This window comes from Numenius arquata, chromosome 2 (assembly GCF_964106895.1).
Source record: "Numenius arquata chromosome 2, bNumArq3.hap1.1, whole genome shotgun sequence".
In the NCBI taxonomy this organism is placed as follows: domain Eukaryota; kingdom Metazoa; phylum Chordata; class Aves; order Charadriiformes; family Scolopacidae; genus Numenius; species Numenius arquata.
Genome location: NC_133577.1, coordinates 34,650,744 through 34,666,427, shown reverse-complemented (window position 1 = coordinate 34,666,427; position 15,684 = coordinate 34,650,744). Strand labels below are relative to the sequence as shown.

Genomic DNA, 15,684 nt, shown 5'->3' with positions numbered 1-15,684 from the left:
AACACTCTGACTTCTCTGAGGAAAACTGTTGTAGTGGTGGTCGTAAAACTGATGCATTGAGACTAGTCTGAAATACAGCAGAGTTTGTAGCATGTTTTCAGGGACTGATAAGGACTGTGTACTTTTTCCTTCTTCTGCTGATGATTCTATGTGAATTATACTTACTGCTAACAAATTAGAATAACTAAGTCAGAAGGGATCTCTGTAGGTCATCTGGTCCAACCTCCTGAAGAAAGCAGGTCTAGCTTCAAGGTTAGATCAGGTTGTTTGGACCCTTGTCCAGTAAAGCTTTGAAAATGTCGAAGGATGGGGGTCCCACATCCCATCTGGGAATCTGTTCTAGGGCTTAGCTGCTGTCACTGTGAAGGAAGTTTTCCTTATATCCACCTGGAATTTCCCATCTTGCAACTTGTGACCACTGCCTCTTGTCCTATTGCTGTAAGCTTCTGAGAAGAGCCTGAGTCCATTTCTGTAATGATCCATTGTATAATGGAAGATGGTAATTAGGTTTATGTATAACCTTCTCCAGATTGATAGAAAAAGAGTTCCTTTGGCTTCCCCTTGTGTGTGATGTGCTCCAACCCAAGTGAACTTGGTACTTCAGTTTCTTTATAGCATCCTTCTCATAGGGAGTCCAAAACTGGACACAGAACCCAAGGGGAAGAATTTGTTTTGTTTTTTACAAATTTTTATGGTAACTGTTCTGTTTGATTCAGCAAAACCTGTGCAGCAGCAGAGGAAGCAGAGTTCTTTGTAATACTTAGGCACAAGCCTGCCTGAAGTCTTGTTAACAGCGAGACAGAAAAAAATGAAAAGTTCTGTGTCCATAAACTTTAAATAGAACAAATGATCTTCACTGGAAATTAAAACAAAATGTAGTCAGAAAAACCGACCACAATAAAACAACCTCAGTCTGCTTTCAACCTCTGTCTACTGTCACTGGGCTTTATACCGCTATTTATATTGTCTCAGATATTCAAAGACCAAGTACTGAATGATATTTTAAACTGCAGTAACTACCCATAAATTGTCTAGCTTTCACTTGAGGAATTTCTCACTTGAGGAATGTTAAGCAGTTGTAAATGTAACGGATCTATCAATTTAAGTGGAATTGCTTGCACGAGTTAAGCTTCTATATCCTACCCTTTTTATTTAGGGATTAGACATCTTTTGGGCATGAGGCAAGTCAGTTGGGTGACTGAAAATACCAGTACAGAACTCTGTGACAGCCTTTTCTTTTAAACAAGGACCTAAAATTAATTTTTTATGAAAAATTAATTTCTCACTGTGCATGTTTTTAAATTGCCACTAATTATAAGTTAGAAAGTGCAAGTTAACTGATAACTGAGTAAGAAAATTTGAGAAAAAAACGTATGGCCTTGCTTTCCTACATTTGTAGGTGAGTCCATGCTAGAAGGTTATCCTATATCTGAGAATTGATACCAAACTGTGCTGATAGCTTTTGCTTAGCAAGATTATAAGGGAAGAGGCAGGGTCTTTCTAAATAACCAAAAAACCAATAATCCACTGAAAGCTGTTTTTTTTTTCCCCAAACTATATTAGTCAGTCTAATAAAAAATGCTACCTTTCTCTGAATACCTGTTTTTTTCTTATACTTTTAGACCATCATAGTTGCAGCTACAGTGTTATAGCTTTTTTTTATTCCTCCTCGGTGTTACTGGCTAAATCCTTACATGTAATGACCATTTCTTATTAACAATTTATTTTTCCTCTTGCTCCTGAGAATTTTTTTTACTGTCTTACCACTGATAAGGGGACTTTTAAAATATTGAAGCCTTACTGTTTTAATCAATGATTGTTTTATATTTTTTATCAGTTTCTCAAAGCCCAAAGGGCAGAAGAGAAAGCATATTATAATTCATCTTTCATAAAGCTCAAATTTATTTTCTTGAGCAAGCATCATTAAGTAAGCTTCTGTTGAACAATACTTGGGTTATGAACCAATATTAAGGTCGTGCTAAAAGTGGAGTAAGTAAGGAACATTTAATTCAGCCTGCTGCTTTTTTTATTAGGTCTGTTCTCCAAAACAAGAAAAGTATTAAAATTAAGAAAATTCCAAGTTAATTGGAAAAATAACTTGTAGAATGTATGTTGGGAGTTCATAAAGTATTAGAAGTACTTTTGAAACATGCAGATATGTTTAAATGCTGCAGTGTGTTTAAGCATTTACACCAGCAGAAAATCTGCATCAAATTGTTACACGCTTTGGATCCCACCTAAAAGTCAGTGAGACTATTGGACAGGTGTTCATTGACTTGAATAAGCTTTGGGTCATGGTCTTAATGATACTTTGCAGGTGGAGAACTCTTTCTCAGTGTGTTTTCTAAACCTCTACTGGTTATTTCAATATTCTGGTTAGAAAAATACTGAAAGGATCGTCATTTCCGTCTCAAAGATTGTCACTGTGGGAGACTTTCTTGGTAGTCTGTGTTATAGACTGGAAGTAAAACTTGAAAATTTATGGTTTGTCCCATCACAACATCCTAAATTATGTTGCTGTCATATTATATGGTTAGGTTTATATAGCAGTTTAATCAAATTAATCTCCTTAGTCAGCTGCGTACAAGTTACCTCTCACTTGGAAAAGGTGCGCTTTCAGTTGTATGCAATATAGAGGACATATTCAATACTTCCTTTGTGTTTAAACATTTTGCTGATCAGCTTTCTACAGTCAAGCACAAGCTGTTGTGTTTCTAAAAGCCAGCAGTAATTTATACTTGGTGCTTAACCAGAAAAGAAGCATTCAGTTCTTTGAGCAAAATTTTAAGAACAGATCTAACCTTTTTCTATGTTAAAATCATCTTGAAGTAGAATAGAAATTATATTGCAGAATAAAAGGATAAAGAAGATTTAGGATGGCAATAAAACACTACTTATTCACAAATTAATTGTTTGCCTGCAATTGATGTTGTTATTTCATTAAAATTGATATTAGCTGTTATTACTATTTTCTTGTTGCTTTAAGAATATTTCCTTCTTTTGTTGTTGTTGTGTGGGGGTTTTTGTTTGGGGGTTATTTTTTTTTTTTCTCTGTCTTATTCTGACTTCCACCAGGGGAAACCGATGTTGTATAATTTTAGGTTGTTTAATGATACCACCTTTACAAAGCAGAGCTGCTTATTACATAAGTACTTGTTGATAATTCAGAATACTTAGCAGGTAATCATGATGTTTCCTCACCAATATTTTGTTTTAAATTTACTTTTCTTACAGTGATTAAAAACAACAAGTCTGAAATCTACCATCCAACACACCTTTAGATACAACATGTGTATGTAAATAAAGTGTCACAGAGACATTCATGTTTCAATTTCAAATTACTGTATGCAGAAAATATTGCAATTTTTTCATTGCATACAGCTTTGTGATATGTGAGTCTTTGTATGGTTTGACCAGATGTATTTTCACTGAAACACAAAAGTAGATACACAATTTGGAAATACATATTTACAAAGTACTGACACAATTATTAATTATGTTACAAAATCTGGAAAATCCTAATACTCTGGCATCATAAGTTAAATCTAAAGTATTGAGATTCAATTTGTTTAGTTCTTCTGATGCTTTTGCTTTAACTTTTGGTCAGCCCTGAATTGGGCAGGCATTTAGACAGGTGATCATTGTAGGTTTCTTCCAACTGAAATATTCTATTCTATTATAATTTGCATAGTGTGACCATTTCAGGCCTTTCTTGGCAGTCGTGAAACCTAGGTCTCCTACACATTAATAACAAGATATGAAGACAGCTCAGTATATTAAATGAGATTAAAATATTGTTTGCAGAACTGTTATATGTCTATGTTTTCCCAGAAATGTCATCTTTTTCTGGAAATCTTGTCTTCACAGAATTTGAAGTCTTCTTTGACACTTCTTTACATGTAGAAATTCAGACCAATGACACTTGTCAATATTCAGTGGATTTAGTTGTTCACAAGTATGAAGTCCAACACGTGGGACTTACTGCTCATGCATACGACAACTTAGGTTTTTCCTTTGCAAATTTAAGTTGATCCATATTTTCTAGATAGGAACACTGCATACCGGGTTGTTAAGCAGTAGAAACAAAGCTGAAACAACAAACTAGTTTTTAGAAATTTACTTTTTTTATATATCCATTTTTCCTTATTTGTTTGGGTTATTGTTAAATATTTTTGTAGGTAAAAGTGATATGCATTTTGCTGTGTAAAGATTGTTTTATGTGTCTTGTGATGAATAGCGCTTTCTTTTTATAAATGCTAAATCTAACAGAAAGTGTTAGAAACATACGCCTGCATACTTCAACATGTAAGGAAAATGAACTCTGCATTTCCTATCAAAGTGAAATGAATGTACAAATTTGGACGAGTTTTAGTCACTGTGTTTTAAAAACTTATTTTCCTCCGTAGTAGGCTTTGTAGTTCTGAGCTTGGTATTATTAAAAAAAAGTTCTCTAGGAACTCTGACAATCATAACAGGAGTAACTTCGCTAAAATTCACCAGAGACAGATTTCTTCAGCAACATTTTAGCTAATCTGTCTGGAAGTAGTCCACGAACTTCTGAACAGGGAGCTATACAATATTGCATAAGTTCATGAAAGATCTTTTCAGCAAATCCTCTCCTTGGATTATGTTTCTTTGATGTGTCTTGTTTGAGGTAGCAAAGAGATAATTTAGTCAACAAAGTGTCTCCTTAACCATACCAAAACTCATCTTCCTGGGAGAAAAAAAAAAAGTAAAGTTCTGGATATTTTGATAACACCAAGAGCACACGACTGAAAATATCCTTTTAGTGTATGATTTTTATGTATGCATATTTTAAAGTTTTCACAAGACTACCATCAACACCCATGTCAACCTGTGTACTTTCAAATACTAAGCCTAACAAAGGTTTGGGATTTTTGTTCAGAGAATTTAAAAAGCAAAGATGCAGACTTTGCCTGGGTGAACCAACATCTTGCAAAGTATATTTTGCATAATAGGCAGAAAAGAGCTGCTCATTCTCTACCTCCTTTCCCAGTAGAGAATCAGTTCCACTGCTTTTAGATACAGCTTTAATTTGCAGGTGAGAATCTTCAAGAATCCTTTTGGTGGACACTATTTAGAAAATAAACTCTCTTGTCATCTCATAATTGGTGTTGCCAACTTTTTTAGGTACCTGTTGAAATTACATGTCATGATGAAAGGGAGAATGTATATATTTTCTGCTGTCTATACTAACACTTAGCATCTGAGACACCTTCACTTTGTCAAGAGTAATTCTGCAATGTAGTTGTTTGCTGTTTTTAAATAACATTGTGTGGGTGGCTAAAGGGTTATGAAGCTTTCTATGTTTTTATTTTCCTAAATGAGTTGTGCATCCTAGCTGAAAACAGATAGTACATGCCTAAAATTCCTGAGTATTTAGTAAATAGATATTGGTTTAATTGATTTATTGATTAAGTATTGGTCCACCTACAGCTATCGTTACCATTTTAGTGTAAAACTCCTTGGGACAATGAACTAAAATGAGATTCATAAAGTTTGGTATTTATTTTTTATTTGAAGTTCTTAGAAGCGGGAAAAGGGCAAAGTGTATCTTTTACAAGTATTTGCTATGATAATAGTTACTCCACAAGCCTCATTGCTGAAACATCCTGTATTCTCATTGATTCCAAGGGAAGTTCCTTAAAAAAAATGTGAATTAGTAACACCAGCTATAGATTTTAAATGACTTAATCCATGTAGACTTTCTGACATACCTTCAAAATTGACATTAACTAATATTCAGAATATTATACCCAAACTGATGGTTACACCTCTTCAGTTTTGATATGTTTTCTTTCGTAAACATATATATGTGCATGTAAGCTATAGTTCTGTTTCTTTCATAAGTTTAAATCTTTGTGGACAAGCTGATCCAGTAGAGACTTTTCCTTTTTGGTTTGTCTTCCCGTCTACTCTTTTCAGGAGCTGAGGTCATAGCCTTCAGCTTGCTTCTAAGCCGAAGTAGTTCCATCATAAAGGTGGTTTTCTTCTTAGACTTAGAAAGGGAATTTATTCTCCATCCTGTGTTTATGGGGTTGCGCTTCGGTCTTAAAAGGCTTTGCCAGGAGTTTCACTGATATGATTGGTCTTCTTGCTTTGTAGCCTTCCTTAGCATCTCAAGCGGGCTTTTCTTAAATTGGCTTGGTTGCGAGTTTTAATATTCTCTGAATGAAAGAAATGAGTGCTGTAAATATGGACAGAATGCAATTATACGTATATTATATACACACATATCTGAAAAATAAGAATGATTTTCATCTTGGAACCCAGCTGTGGAATCATAACGAGCAGTTTTATACTGCAGCTATGGAATGCAATATTAATATTACCTATAATTACACTGGACTGTGAGAATACATAATTTTCTGAACTTCCAGTGCTTTCTGGAAAACAGTTCAGAACTGCACTGGTGCATTGCAATAAATATAAGAAATATATGAATCAAACCACAAGGAGAACTCACTGACTTCTGTAGTTGCATCGACGATGTATGGTATGTGATATTTGCTCCTGTGTTTACATGTGTCGTGATCCTAATCAACAGCTTTTTGTGAAGAACAGGGAGCTCAACTAGATAGTTTGCAGCCACACCTTTACCGCTTTTTTTAACATACATTGCAAAACACACCTTTCTGCAGGAGCCATGTCACAGTAATTGAAAAGATACACCTTTAACAACTTTAAAAAAGAGTAGGAGTAAAGAAAACTTAACAACCCAAAATGTTACATTTAGAAGAGCCAAAGAGAAAAGATGTAAAACCAGAAGAGCAACCGTATTGGGTCAGACCAAAGTTCTGTACAGCCCAGTGTGAGACTAACAGTCAACGCTCAGGGGAAAAAAAAAAAGCCAACAGCATAAGGTACAGAGCTACTTTTCCCAAGTATTCTGTTAGCCTGTAGTCATTTGTAGTGCAGACACTTTCTGATTTCTCTGTGTTTAGTAGCCCTCAGAGAATTATTTTTTTTTCATTAATTAGACCGGTTTCTACTGAAGCCTGGGTGAACTTTTAGTATCCAAAACATCCTATTGCAAGGAGTTTCACAGCTTAACTACATTTTGCATGAAGAATCATTTCCCCTTGCTTGTTTTGAACCTGCCATCTCTGAGCTTCTTTTTATACCTCCTACCTTGTGACAACTCCTTACTGTCTTCAGCAGTCAGATACTGTGATGATGGGCATTAGAAATTCCTAAGATAGATGAATGAGGTGTTTTATAATAATAATTATTTTGATTTTTAACATCTGGAATCTAAAATCTCTATATATGAGTCTTTGGGAGCAGATGTTCACTGTAGTTCCTTTCAACATGTTTCTTTTTTGTCTCTGGCATCCTACTGTAATGGGTTAATATAAGCAATTTGGCAACTACTCAGGCCTTTAAATAAACTTTAATAAGTTGGAGAACCATTGCATCTCTTGTGGCGCTAGACCAGCAGCTATCTATATGTGGTTCTTCTTATGCAAGGGTTGTTTGCCCCCTTTTATTTTTTAAATCTTATATTATTTATCAATTTTTCAATAAACAAAGTGCAGAAGAATAATTTTAGCCTTTCATTTTCTTTAGCAAGATTAGTAGGTCTTTAAGCATAATAAATGAAAGCCAAAGTAGATTTTGCTTCTGATAAGCTTTATCAAAAAATAATTATTTTTTGATTACTTTATTTGTTTTCAAATACTCCCTTCATGTATTTTGTCAGGACATGCTGGAATTGTGGTAGAACAATTTTGAGATGGATGAATCTAGGAAGTATTTTGTAATTGACAACTGCTGAAAGGAAAGAAAACAGCTTGACAGTCTAATCTAATTTCTTTATCATATATCCTGTCAAATATAGACTCATAATTTCTGGTTTGACTTACCATCTGAATATTACAGTCAGTAACAGATTTCATTGCTATTTAATATGTGATTCTAATAATTTTTGATAATTTTATTCAGTTTTTGTTTGCTTCACAGACAAGTGAAAAATTCAAAATAATTATATCCTCCTCCATTTTAACCTCATTTTTTATAGCTGATAAGTGTGAAACATAAAATCTTAGACCACTTAAAATATTTTTCAAGTTCAGTGCAGTTCACAATAATTAACAAGAAGTGAACTTAGAAATGTAGTAATAGATTTTTAGTATTTTTGTCTTTTGAGACAGAGCTGTACAAGGGAAATATATGATAGTCATCTGTAAGTATAAATAGAAATTTTAAACTTTGGATACCTGAAATTTTACTTTTAATATCAGGGAGAAAATGAACTGTTGTATTTATATTTCAGACATCAGCCCATCAAAGGGGTCTCACGTGAGAAAAATAAGACTCTGTCTTAATAAATAGTGAAAGAAAATTTGCCAAATATTAATAAGAAATAAAATGCTATATTTGCATGTAAAAATAATTCCTTCAAATTCTACTGACTTGCCAGTAGTGGAATCTAGGTCACCATGATTTCGAGGACTGCTTTTTGTTCATTGCATAAAGGCCTCTCCTTTAGAACAAAATCAGGACCAAAAAATCTCAAAATACATCTAGGCACAACTTGAAAATTCCATTTAGTCACCCATGGCTGCTGAGCTCTATGTCAGCTGCAGCCATGTCCCACGTTTCCTCCATGGAGTGTAGCTGTACCACTGTCATTAATCTTATCTACAGTTTGGTGGAAATCATATGGAAGTTAACAGTGAAGTGTGATGAATTAGAGAAAGATATTTGAACTGGATTTTTGTTAGGCACTTCTGTAAGTGGAAGTAAGAGGTGTGAAAAAAGATGATTGAATCTGAGGGTCATTTCAAGCTATGCCATTGCATAGCTACTATTGCTGTTCCACCAAAGCTACTTGTACAGGTACAGTTCTAACAGAAATCGTGCTTTTACCGATGTGGTCTTGTGTGTTTTCATAGTAAATGAAGATTTTATTACACTGATCTAAGCACAGGTTCTCCTGCATACCCTTATCCAAGCTAGGAGTAGTTTGATAGTTTAGAATAGTAGTATTCTCTATGAGTTTCAAACCATGATATAGTCATCTCTGGTTGCAATTAATGAAGTCCTATGTGAAATATTTCTAAATTCTTTAGCTGTAATGCATTAATGGTCACAATTCATGGTATCTATAGTCTTTTAAGAGACTGACTATCATCCTTGCAAAAAATCATCAGCCAAAGAAAGAAGTGTAAAAAGGTAATGTAAATATAATCAACTAATGATGATATTGAATAATGCGGTATGTCAAGGCATCAAAATTCCTTCAGTTCTAGAGAGTTTAAATTTCATTGAATCTAGAATACATATCTTGAAGTGCGTTCTTAAATTACATAGCTGTCTTCAGTAATACTTTTTTGAATTACTGTTAATTATATTTTTGTTCTATAAAAAGTTGATCATGGAAAACGTGTTATGCCTTGTATTTTAATGATCTCCCCATTTTTTTTATTCTATAGTGTTTTGGCAGGATATAATGGCACTGTCTTTGCATATGGTCAGACAGGCAGTGGCAAAACTTTTACCATCACAGGAGGAGCAGAACGTTACAGTGATCGAGGCATCATTCCCAGGACTCTATCTTATATTTTTGATCAACTGCAGAAGGTATGAGACATTGTTTTCTGTTTGTTTTGAGTGTCTGGTTTACAAATACGTAATTATATTGCAAAAGGCTGTCTTAATAATCCTGTTAGAGAAAGCCCTAGTATTAATGCTGGAGAAAATATGTAACTTGACATGATACCTTATGCAAGAACACATTGCTAATAATTTTGGTTACCTGGTTTGTTGCAGTAGGCTGAAAATAATGGATATCATTGGAGAGGGGTTTTTTAGTTCTAAAAACCATGATTTTTTTACTTGGTGTAATGTACATTCAGATCATGTAATTGGTATTTCTTGTCTTAACACTTATATTAGCTCCACTCTGGTTTTGTATTATAGGCACATCTCGTACAAAAATTTATCTGATTCCCATGTAAATGAACAGTGTTGTATAAAAGACGGAGCATTACTTTCACTCTTCATAAATTACCTAATTTCCTTGTCCTTGACTGATGCTCAGGGAAAAAAAAAAATAACCAATCTGTAAAATTAATAATAACAATTTTTAAATACTTAGTTTATGCCTTTTTTTACCTAATGTTTCTTATTAGCTGTAATATACTACAGAATGACAATGCTAAATACATCTAATTATGGTGAAAAGCAATTTTTAAAGTCAGTAATGCAAATCCTCTATGTATTTGAAAGAAAATAGATATTCATGTTCATTTTCCTTCTCTACTGTTTTCCTTTTAACTCCACTTATGCACTTGTATGGAATGTTTTTATGTGTATGTGGTATTAGTAGTAAAAGTCTGATTCACTTAAAATAGTTGGATAGAGACATGGTTTCATTTCTTTTTATCTATAACTGTGCTTCAGAAAGTGCTGATGTAGTGGAGAAGAGTCATCTGCCTCCTAACCCTAAGTAGGATGGAACAGGAGAAAGTGAATTCAGGGACACAAAATACAAGACTTTTGAAGCTCTTACTTGCACTAAGACACTGCAATTTGAAACCAAAGAAACAAAACTTTTTACCCAAAATGAGAGACAAATCAAGCCCTTTGTTTTTAATAACATCTCCTTTTAATTTATTGTTCAGAAATTCTCCTATTTCTATAGCTTCCTGTTTGAACAGTTCCTTACTACATTTTTTCCATCCATCTATAGTGTATCTTTTTAAATGATGTCCCTTGAAATAATGAACTGTCATTATCATTAAAAAACCATGGGAAACAACTATTCAATGAAAAAGAAAAGTTCATATCTCACAGTATTTTGCAAAACAACTGTAGTGGATTGTATTATTAAACTGCTACTATAAGCGTGATGTGAGTGCTTTCACAGTGGCTTCATCAGCTGAAAAGAAGTGACTAATTTTCTTTTATTTTTGAAATCATAGCCCATTATTTTGAGGTTTATTTTGTTGGCTTTAGGGCAGGAGAAAATTCTGTCTGCAAAAAACAGTGTTAAGTTACATTTTGGCAATGTATTATACAGAAAAAATGAGGATTACAGAGAACATCATATACAGCGCTTAAATGTTATGATAAAGAAAGTGGAAAGCAGTATGTCACTGATGTTTCTAAATGATGTAAAGCTTTGATTTTATTTTTTGTTGTTGTTGTTCCTTGTTTTTTTTAAGCATAGTCTATCTATGAAGGTTTACCTCTTTATGATAACATTCTTTTTTGTCATAGGAGTGAAAAATGGTGTCTTGCATGGTTCTGTAAGCAGGCTGCATTGTTCTATATGTATACAGACTTTTCTAGATATAAGGAACCAGTAAGAAAACCCAGACTAAACGTAGGCACGTGGTGGGGCTTTTGAGTGGTTTGGGGTGTGTGTGTGTGTGTGTGTGTGCGTGTGTGTGTTTTGGTTTGGTTTTGGTTTGGTTTTGGTTTTCCTTTTTCTTCTTGAGCCTTTATGTATATTGTAACAGAAAACAGAAAACTGTTTTCACAAACTGAAAATGTAAACCATACCCAGGAAAAGAAGAAGAGACAGTGAGGAAGCAAGGTAAAAGCTGCAGTAATAAATTTGTCCTCTGGTCTAGTTCTGACTTCTCTTTATAGCTCTTCCTTTTTTTCTATTTTTTATTTTTCTTATCCAGGATAGCAGTAAAGTGTATACAACTCATGTTTCCTACTTAGAAATCTACAACGAATGTGGTTATGATCTGCTGGACCCAAGACATGAGGCCTCCAGATTGGAAGATTTGCCGTGAGTAGCAAAACTACAGAGAATCATCAAAACCAAGAGAAATCATTTTCAGATGCCCCGTTGCATTGTTTGGGATTTTTTTGAAATTGTGCTACTGATCTCAGTGTCAATTAACTCAAAATACTTCGTTTTCTCAAGTTTGTCAACACTCACTAAATTTTTTCTTATTTTGTATCTATAGAGGCTAGGGAAGCTAGATGGGAGTAACTGAAGGTGAAAGTATTAAAAATGTGTAATGATATTATGCAGAAGAGATCTATTGTAGCTACTGAAAACAAAATGGAAGGTATACTTGTTTTTCCTCTTGACAGCCTGTCTTTTATATAGTATACACGAGTGTGTGGCAGAGTGACGTGTAACAGTCACTTTTTCTTTGCAACAGTAGGGAGAAAACTCCCTGCTTCTACTTGGATCTTTTCTTTCAAGAATAATTATTTTTCTAGAATAAGCAATTACGAAATAAGGTAAGTAATGGATAGAAAAGGCCACAAGGAACTACAAAGGACACTACATTTTCTTCAGAATGGATGATTGTTATCATAGCTTTCATTGATGACACTAGCACCTACTCATGCTTGGAGAAGGGTAATAAAAAAGGTTTGTAGGTCATGAATACATAAGCCTGGTAAAATTAAAGATCTTATAATTTATAGGAAATTCAAACCCTACTTTCTAAGTTTCATCTGAAAAAATAGTTTATAGTCTGCAATTCTTAAAATAACTCAACAAACAGTAAATGTATAAATGAATTGTTGACTGCTTGGATTTGCAAATGCCCTGAAATAATGCTGGGAACCATAAACATTCTTACTCAACACAGTGGTGATGACGGACACGTGTAAATACCAATTAAATCACTGCTGATATAAAAGCAGGAAATATATTGAAAACTGACAATGGAACAATAACAGAAAATCAATAAAATTTTATATCAAAATAGCTAATTATGTTATTAACATATTAAACACATTCTATGTATTAAAAAAAAATAATCTTCAAGTCTTTCAAATTGTGTTAAAATGTACCTTTAGTTTTCTACACAATATGTGATATCCAGGACACATGTCTACAAAAAACTTTCAATGCTGAACTTTATAAAACAAGTTAGTCTAGAGATAAGGAAGGCAGCAAACAAAGTATGACCCTGGTCTGTAAGTTGGTCTCATTGCTTTGCTTTCTTCATCTGTTAAGTAGAACTCAATTTTATCACTTTATGGCACATTGATGCTATAAGGACTGTGTGTATTTATTGATGTCTTTCATGGTAAAGTTTAGGAATTTAATTCTATTTATTATCTGCTTCCTGTGATATGCAGCAAAAAATTTTAAATCGGAGACTAATTCAGATAATAACTTAGGTTTCGTGCCCATTTTTACAGTTGCAGATTTTTTCGCAGTTGAGTGTAAAAAATAGTCTGTTACTTACACTTTATTCAGCTTATTAAAGCTAATGCTATTAAGGTATTCAAGTTTATTAAATTATTAATTTCATTTATTAAGTTATTTGCAATATTTTATTTGAACTCATTCAATTTATTCTTTTTAATAAATTTAATTTATTCAATTGAACAAAATTGAATTTTATTAATTTAATTACAATTTTATTTGAAAGAGTTATTTGGGGATCATATCCCCGGGAAAACATGTTACTTTTTAAAAATAGGTTCTGAATGTTTACCAATAATCATGAATCTTAGAATTTTGAAATAAATATGTGTATGATGATTTGATTAATCTAAATAATAACTCCTTGTTATGTATTAGTCTATTTTTTAAAAAGCAAAAGTTGACAAAAAATTTCATTGTGAGTTAGGGATAAAGCACACCGGGATAGTAATAATTACCTGTAAACTTATGTAGTGTATACTATTGCGGGGTGGGTTTCAGTGAGATAATAAATTTTTCTCTGCAGGGTAACTAATCTTAATGAGTGCTTAATGGTTTTACTGTACATGGTCATTATTGTTTCCAGTATGTCATTTGTCAAAAAAATATGTACTGTACACTAAAACTATACCTACACCACTCATATTTAGCATTGTATAGAAATCTTTAATTAATAAAATATTTTTGTTTCATTTTAAAGATAATAATTTGAGGATTCAAAATTCAAAAATATATGGGGACATCCTGAGCTAACAAGGGAGCACAAGTTGCAGGAAAGGGTAGTTGCATAATAAACTATATTTTGGTTACTTCATTAATTTTTGTAAATGACAGAGTAGTAGTTACAAGTAAAGTAAATAGTAGTCACATTTTAAAATATATCAGGTGTTTATTACCTAAAATATATTTAATTTTTCTGAGAATTTTATGCCTTTAAGATCTTTTAAGATTTTAGTGGTAGTAAGCAAAGTACAGAATAATCTAACTTTCTCAAGTTTGTTTGAAAGCATATATTTAATGAGAATATTAAAAAGAACTTATGGTTTTTTGTTCTTTAAGGGTCATATTATGCATAATTTCCTGTTGAACTCCACAGTGGATCGTCAAGGTTTTAAGCACCATACAAAGCCAAACGCAGGTTTTGTATGCTTGGGTAAATATTAGCAGTCTGTGCTAATATTCTTCCAAGTAGATAAGATGGACAAGAAAAGCATTGGAGCAATATGTCATTTTAGACAAGTAAACAAAAGATTAGTTAGCCTCATAAAGTATGAAGTTTGTTTTGGAACAGTATTGTTATCCATATTCCTGCAAAAAAAGGGTATGCAATTTTAATCAAAGACACATACTTCTGGCTGGCAATCTGTATGTTAATGACTTCGCGTTATCAGTTCAATGGAAGGAATAAATACGGAGTGAGGGCATTCAGGTAATAGAAATTATGAAAAGCACACAACAGACTTGATGATAGTACTTGAAAATTGAGACATTAAAAATTGCCTGTTGCATCTGTCATTGCATGATTTAGATTTGGAAACTCAGCTCCTAAAGTCAAGGTTTTGTGTGTAGCCATCCTTTATATATTCTATAGACTTAAATTTTCTTCTTAATACTGCTTAATCATTTCATTAGAGTCTGCCAGATTAGAAGGGAAGAGGCTTCCACAAAAAATCGCTACTTTTCTGGAAATAAATTCCTGACAAATGTGTGAATGTAGTTCATATATCTATGTCTATCCGTATGTCTATGTATATAGATTAATATAGAGAATTACATAATTATTTGTCTGCATATGTAGATATATGTATACATATGCATATTCATTTATATATGTATACATATGCATATTAATTTATACATGTATGCATAAATATGTATCATGTTTCTAATAAGTACAGATATTTATACGTCAACTAAATTTTGTTTTGAAATCCTGTTGAACTTTCATTTTCACAGCAAAAAAACCCAGTTTTCATAATGTTTGATTGTTATGATATTGGCTATAGAAGATACTATTGAATATACAATTACGCTTCTTAGACAATATGCCTTCACAATTGTAACTTGTTTTGCTTATGCAAAGTTGACAGTGTTCTAATTTTGTGACACTGTAGCTGAAATGCGGCATATGCAGATGCAAAGGCATTTGAAGAATCTTATTTATTAGAATGCAAAAATTTAATTTAATACTGACAATCTAATTCTGATGTAGCTGGAGAGAGTTGCATGTTTATATAAGGAAATTACAATTGTTTTCAAACATGTAAAAAGTATAAAACTATTGCTATAAAATATAGCTGGTAGAAGACTTTGAATTCTTACGGCCATCTCTTGTTTTCGTAAAAAGATTTGCAGGATTGTTCAAATTAGCAAAATTTTTTTAAGCTCTTCATTTTCTCTGAGGCTGTGCAAGAGGCTTTCTCCTCTAACAAGTTCTCTGTTTTACAGTATACTTGTATTTTATATAACTCCAAGGTACTGAATCAAAACAATTTCACTTCAGTTCTAACCTACCAGTAGAAATTCTC

General features: G+C 32.9%; 1 protein-coding gene across 1 annotated transcript in view; it reads left to right on the top strand.

Moving 5' to 3' along the window:
* Positions 1-15,684, top strand: part of KIF6 (kinesin family member 6) — a 174,103-nt gene that overhangs the window by 11,530 nt on the left and 146,889 nt on the right. Inside the window, exons 4-5 of the mRNA XM_074161912.1 lie at positions 9,459-9,606; positions 11,661-11,770. Coding sequence (XP_074018013.1) covers positions 9,459-9,606; positions 11,661-11,770 — 258 coding nt within the window. The remainder of the gene's footprint in view (positions 1-9,458; positions 9,607-11,660; positions 11,771-15,684) is intronic.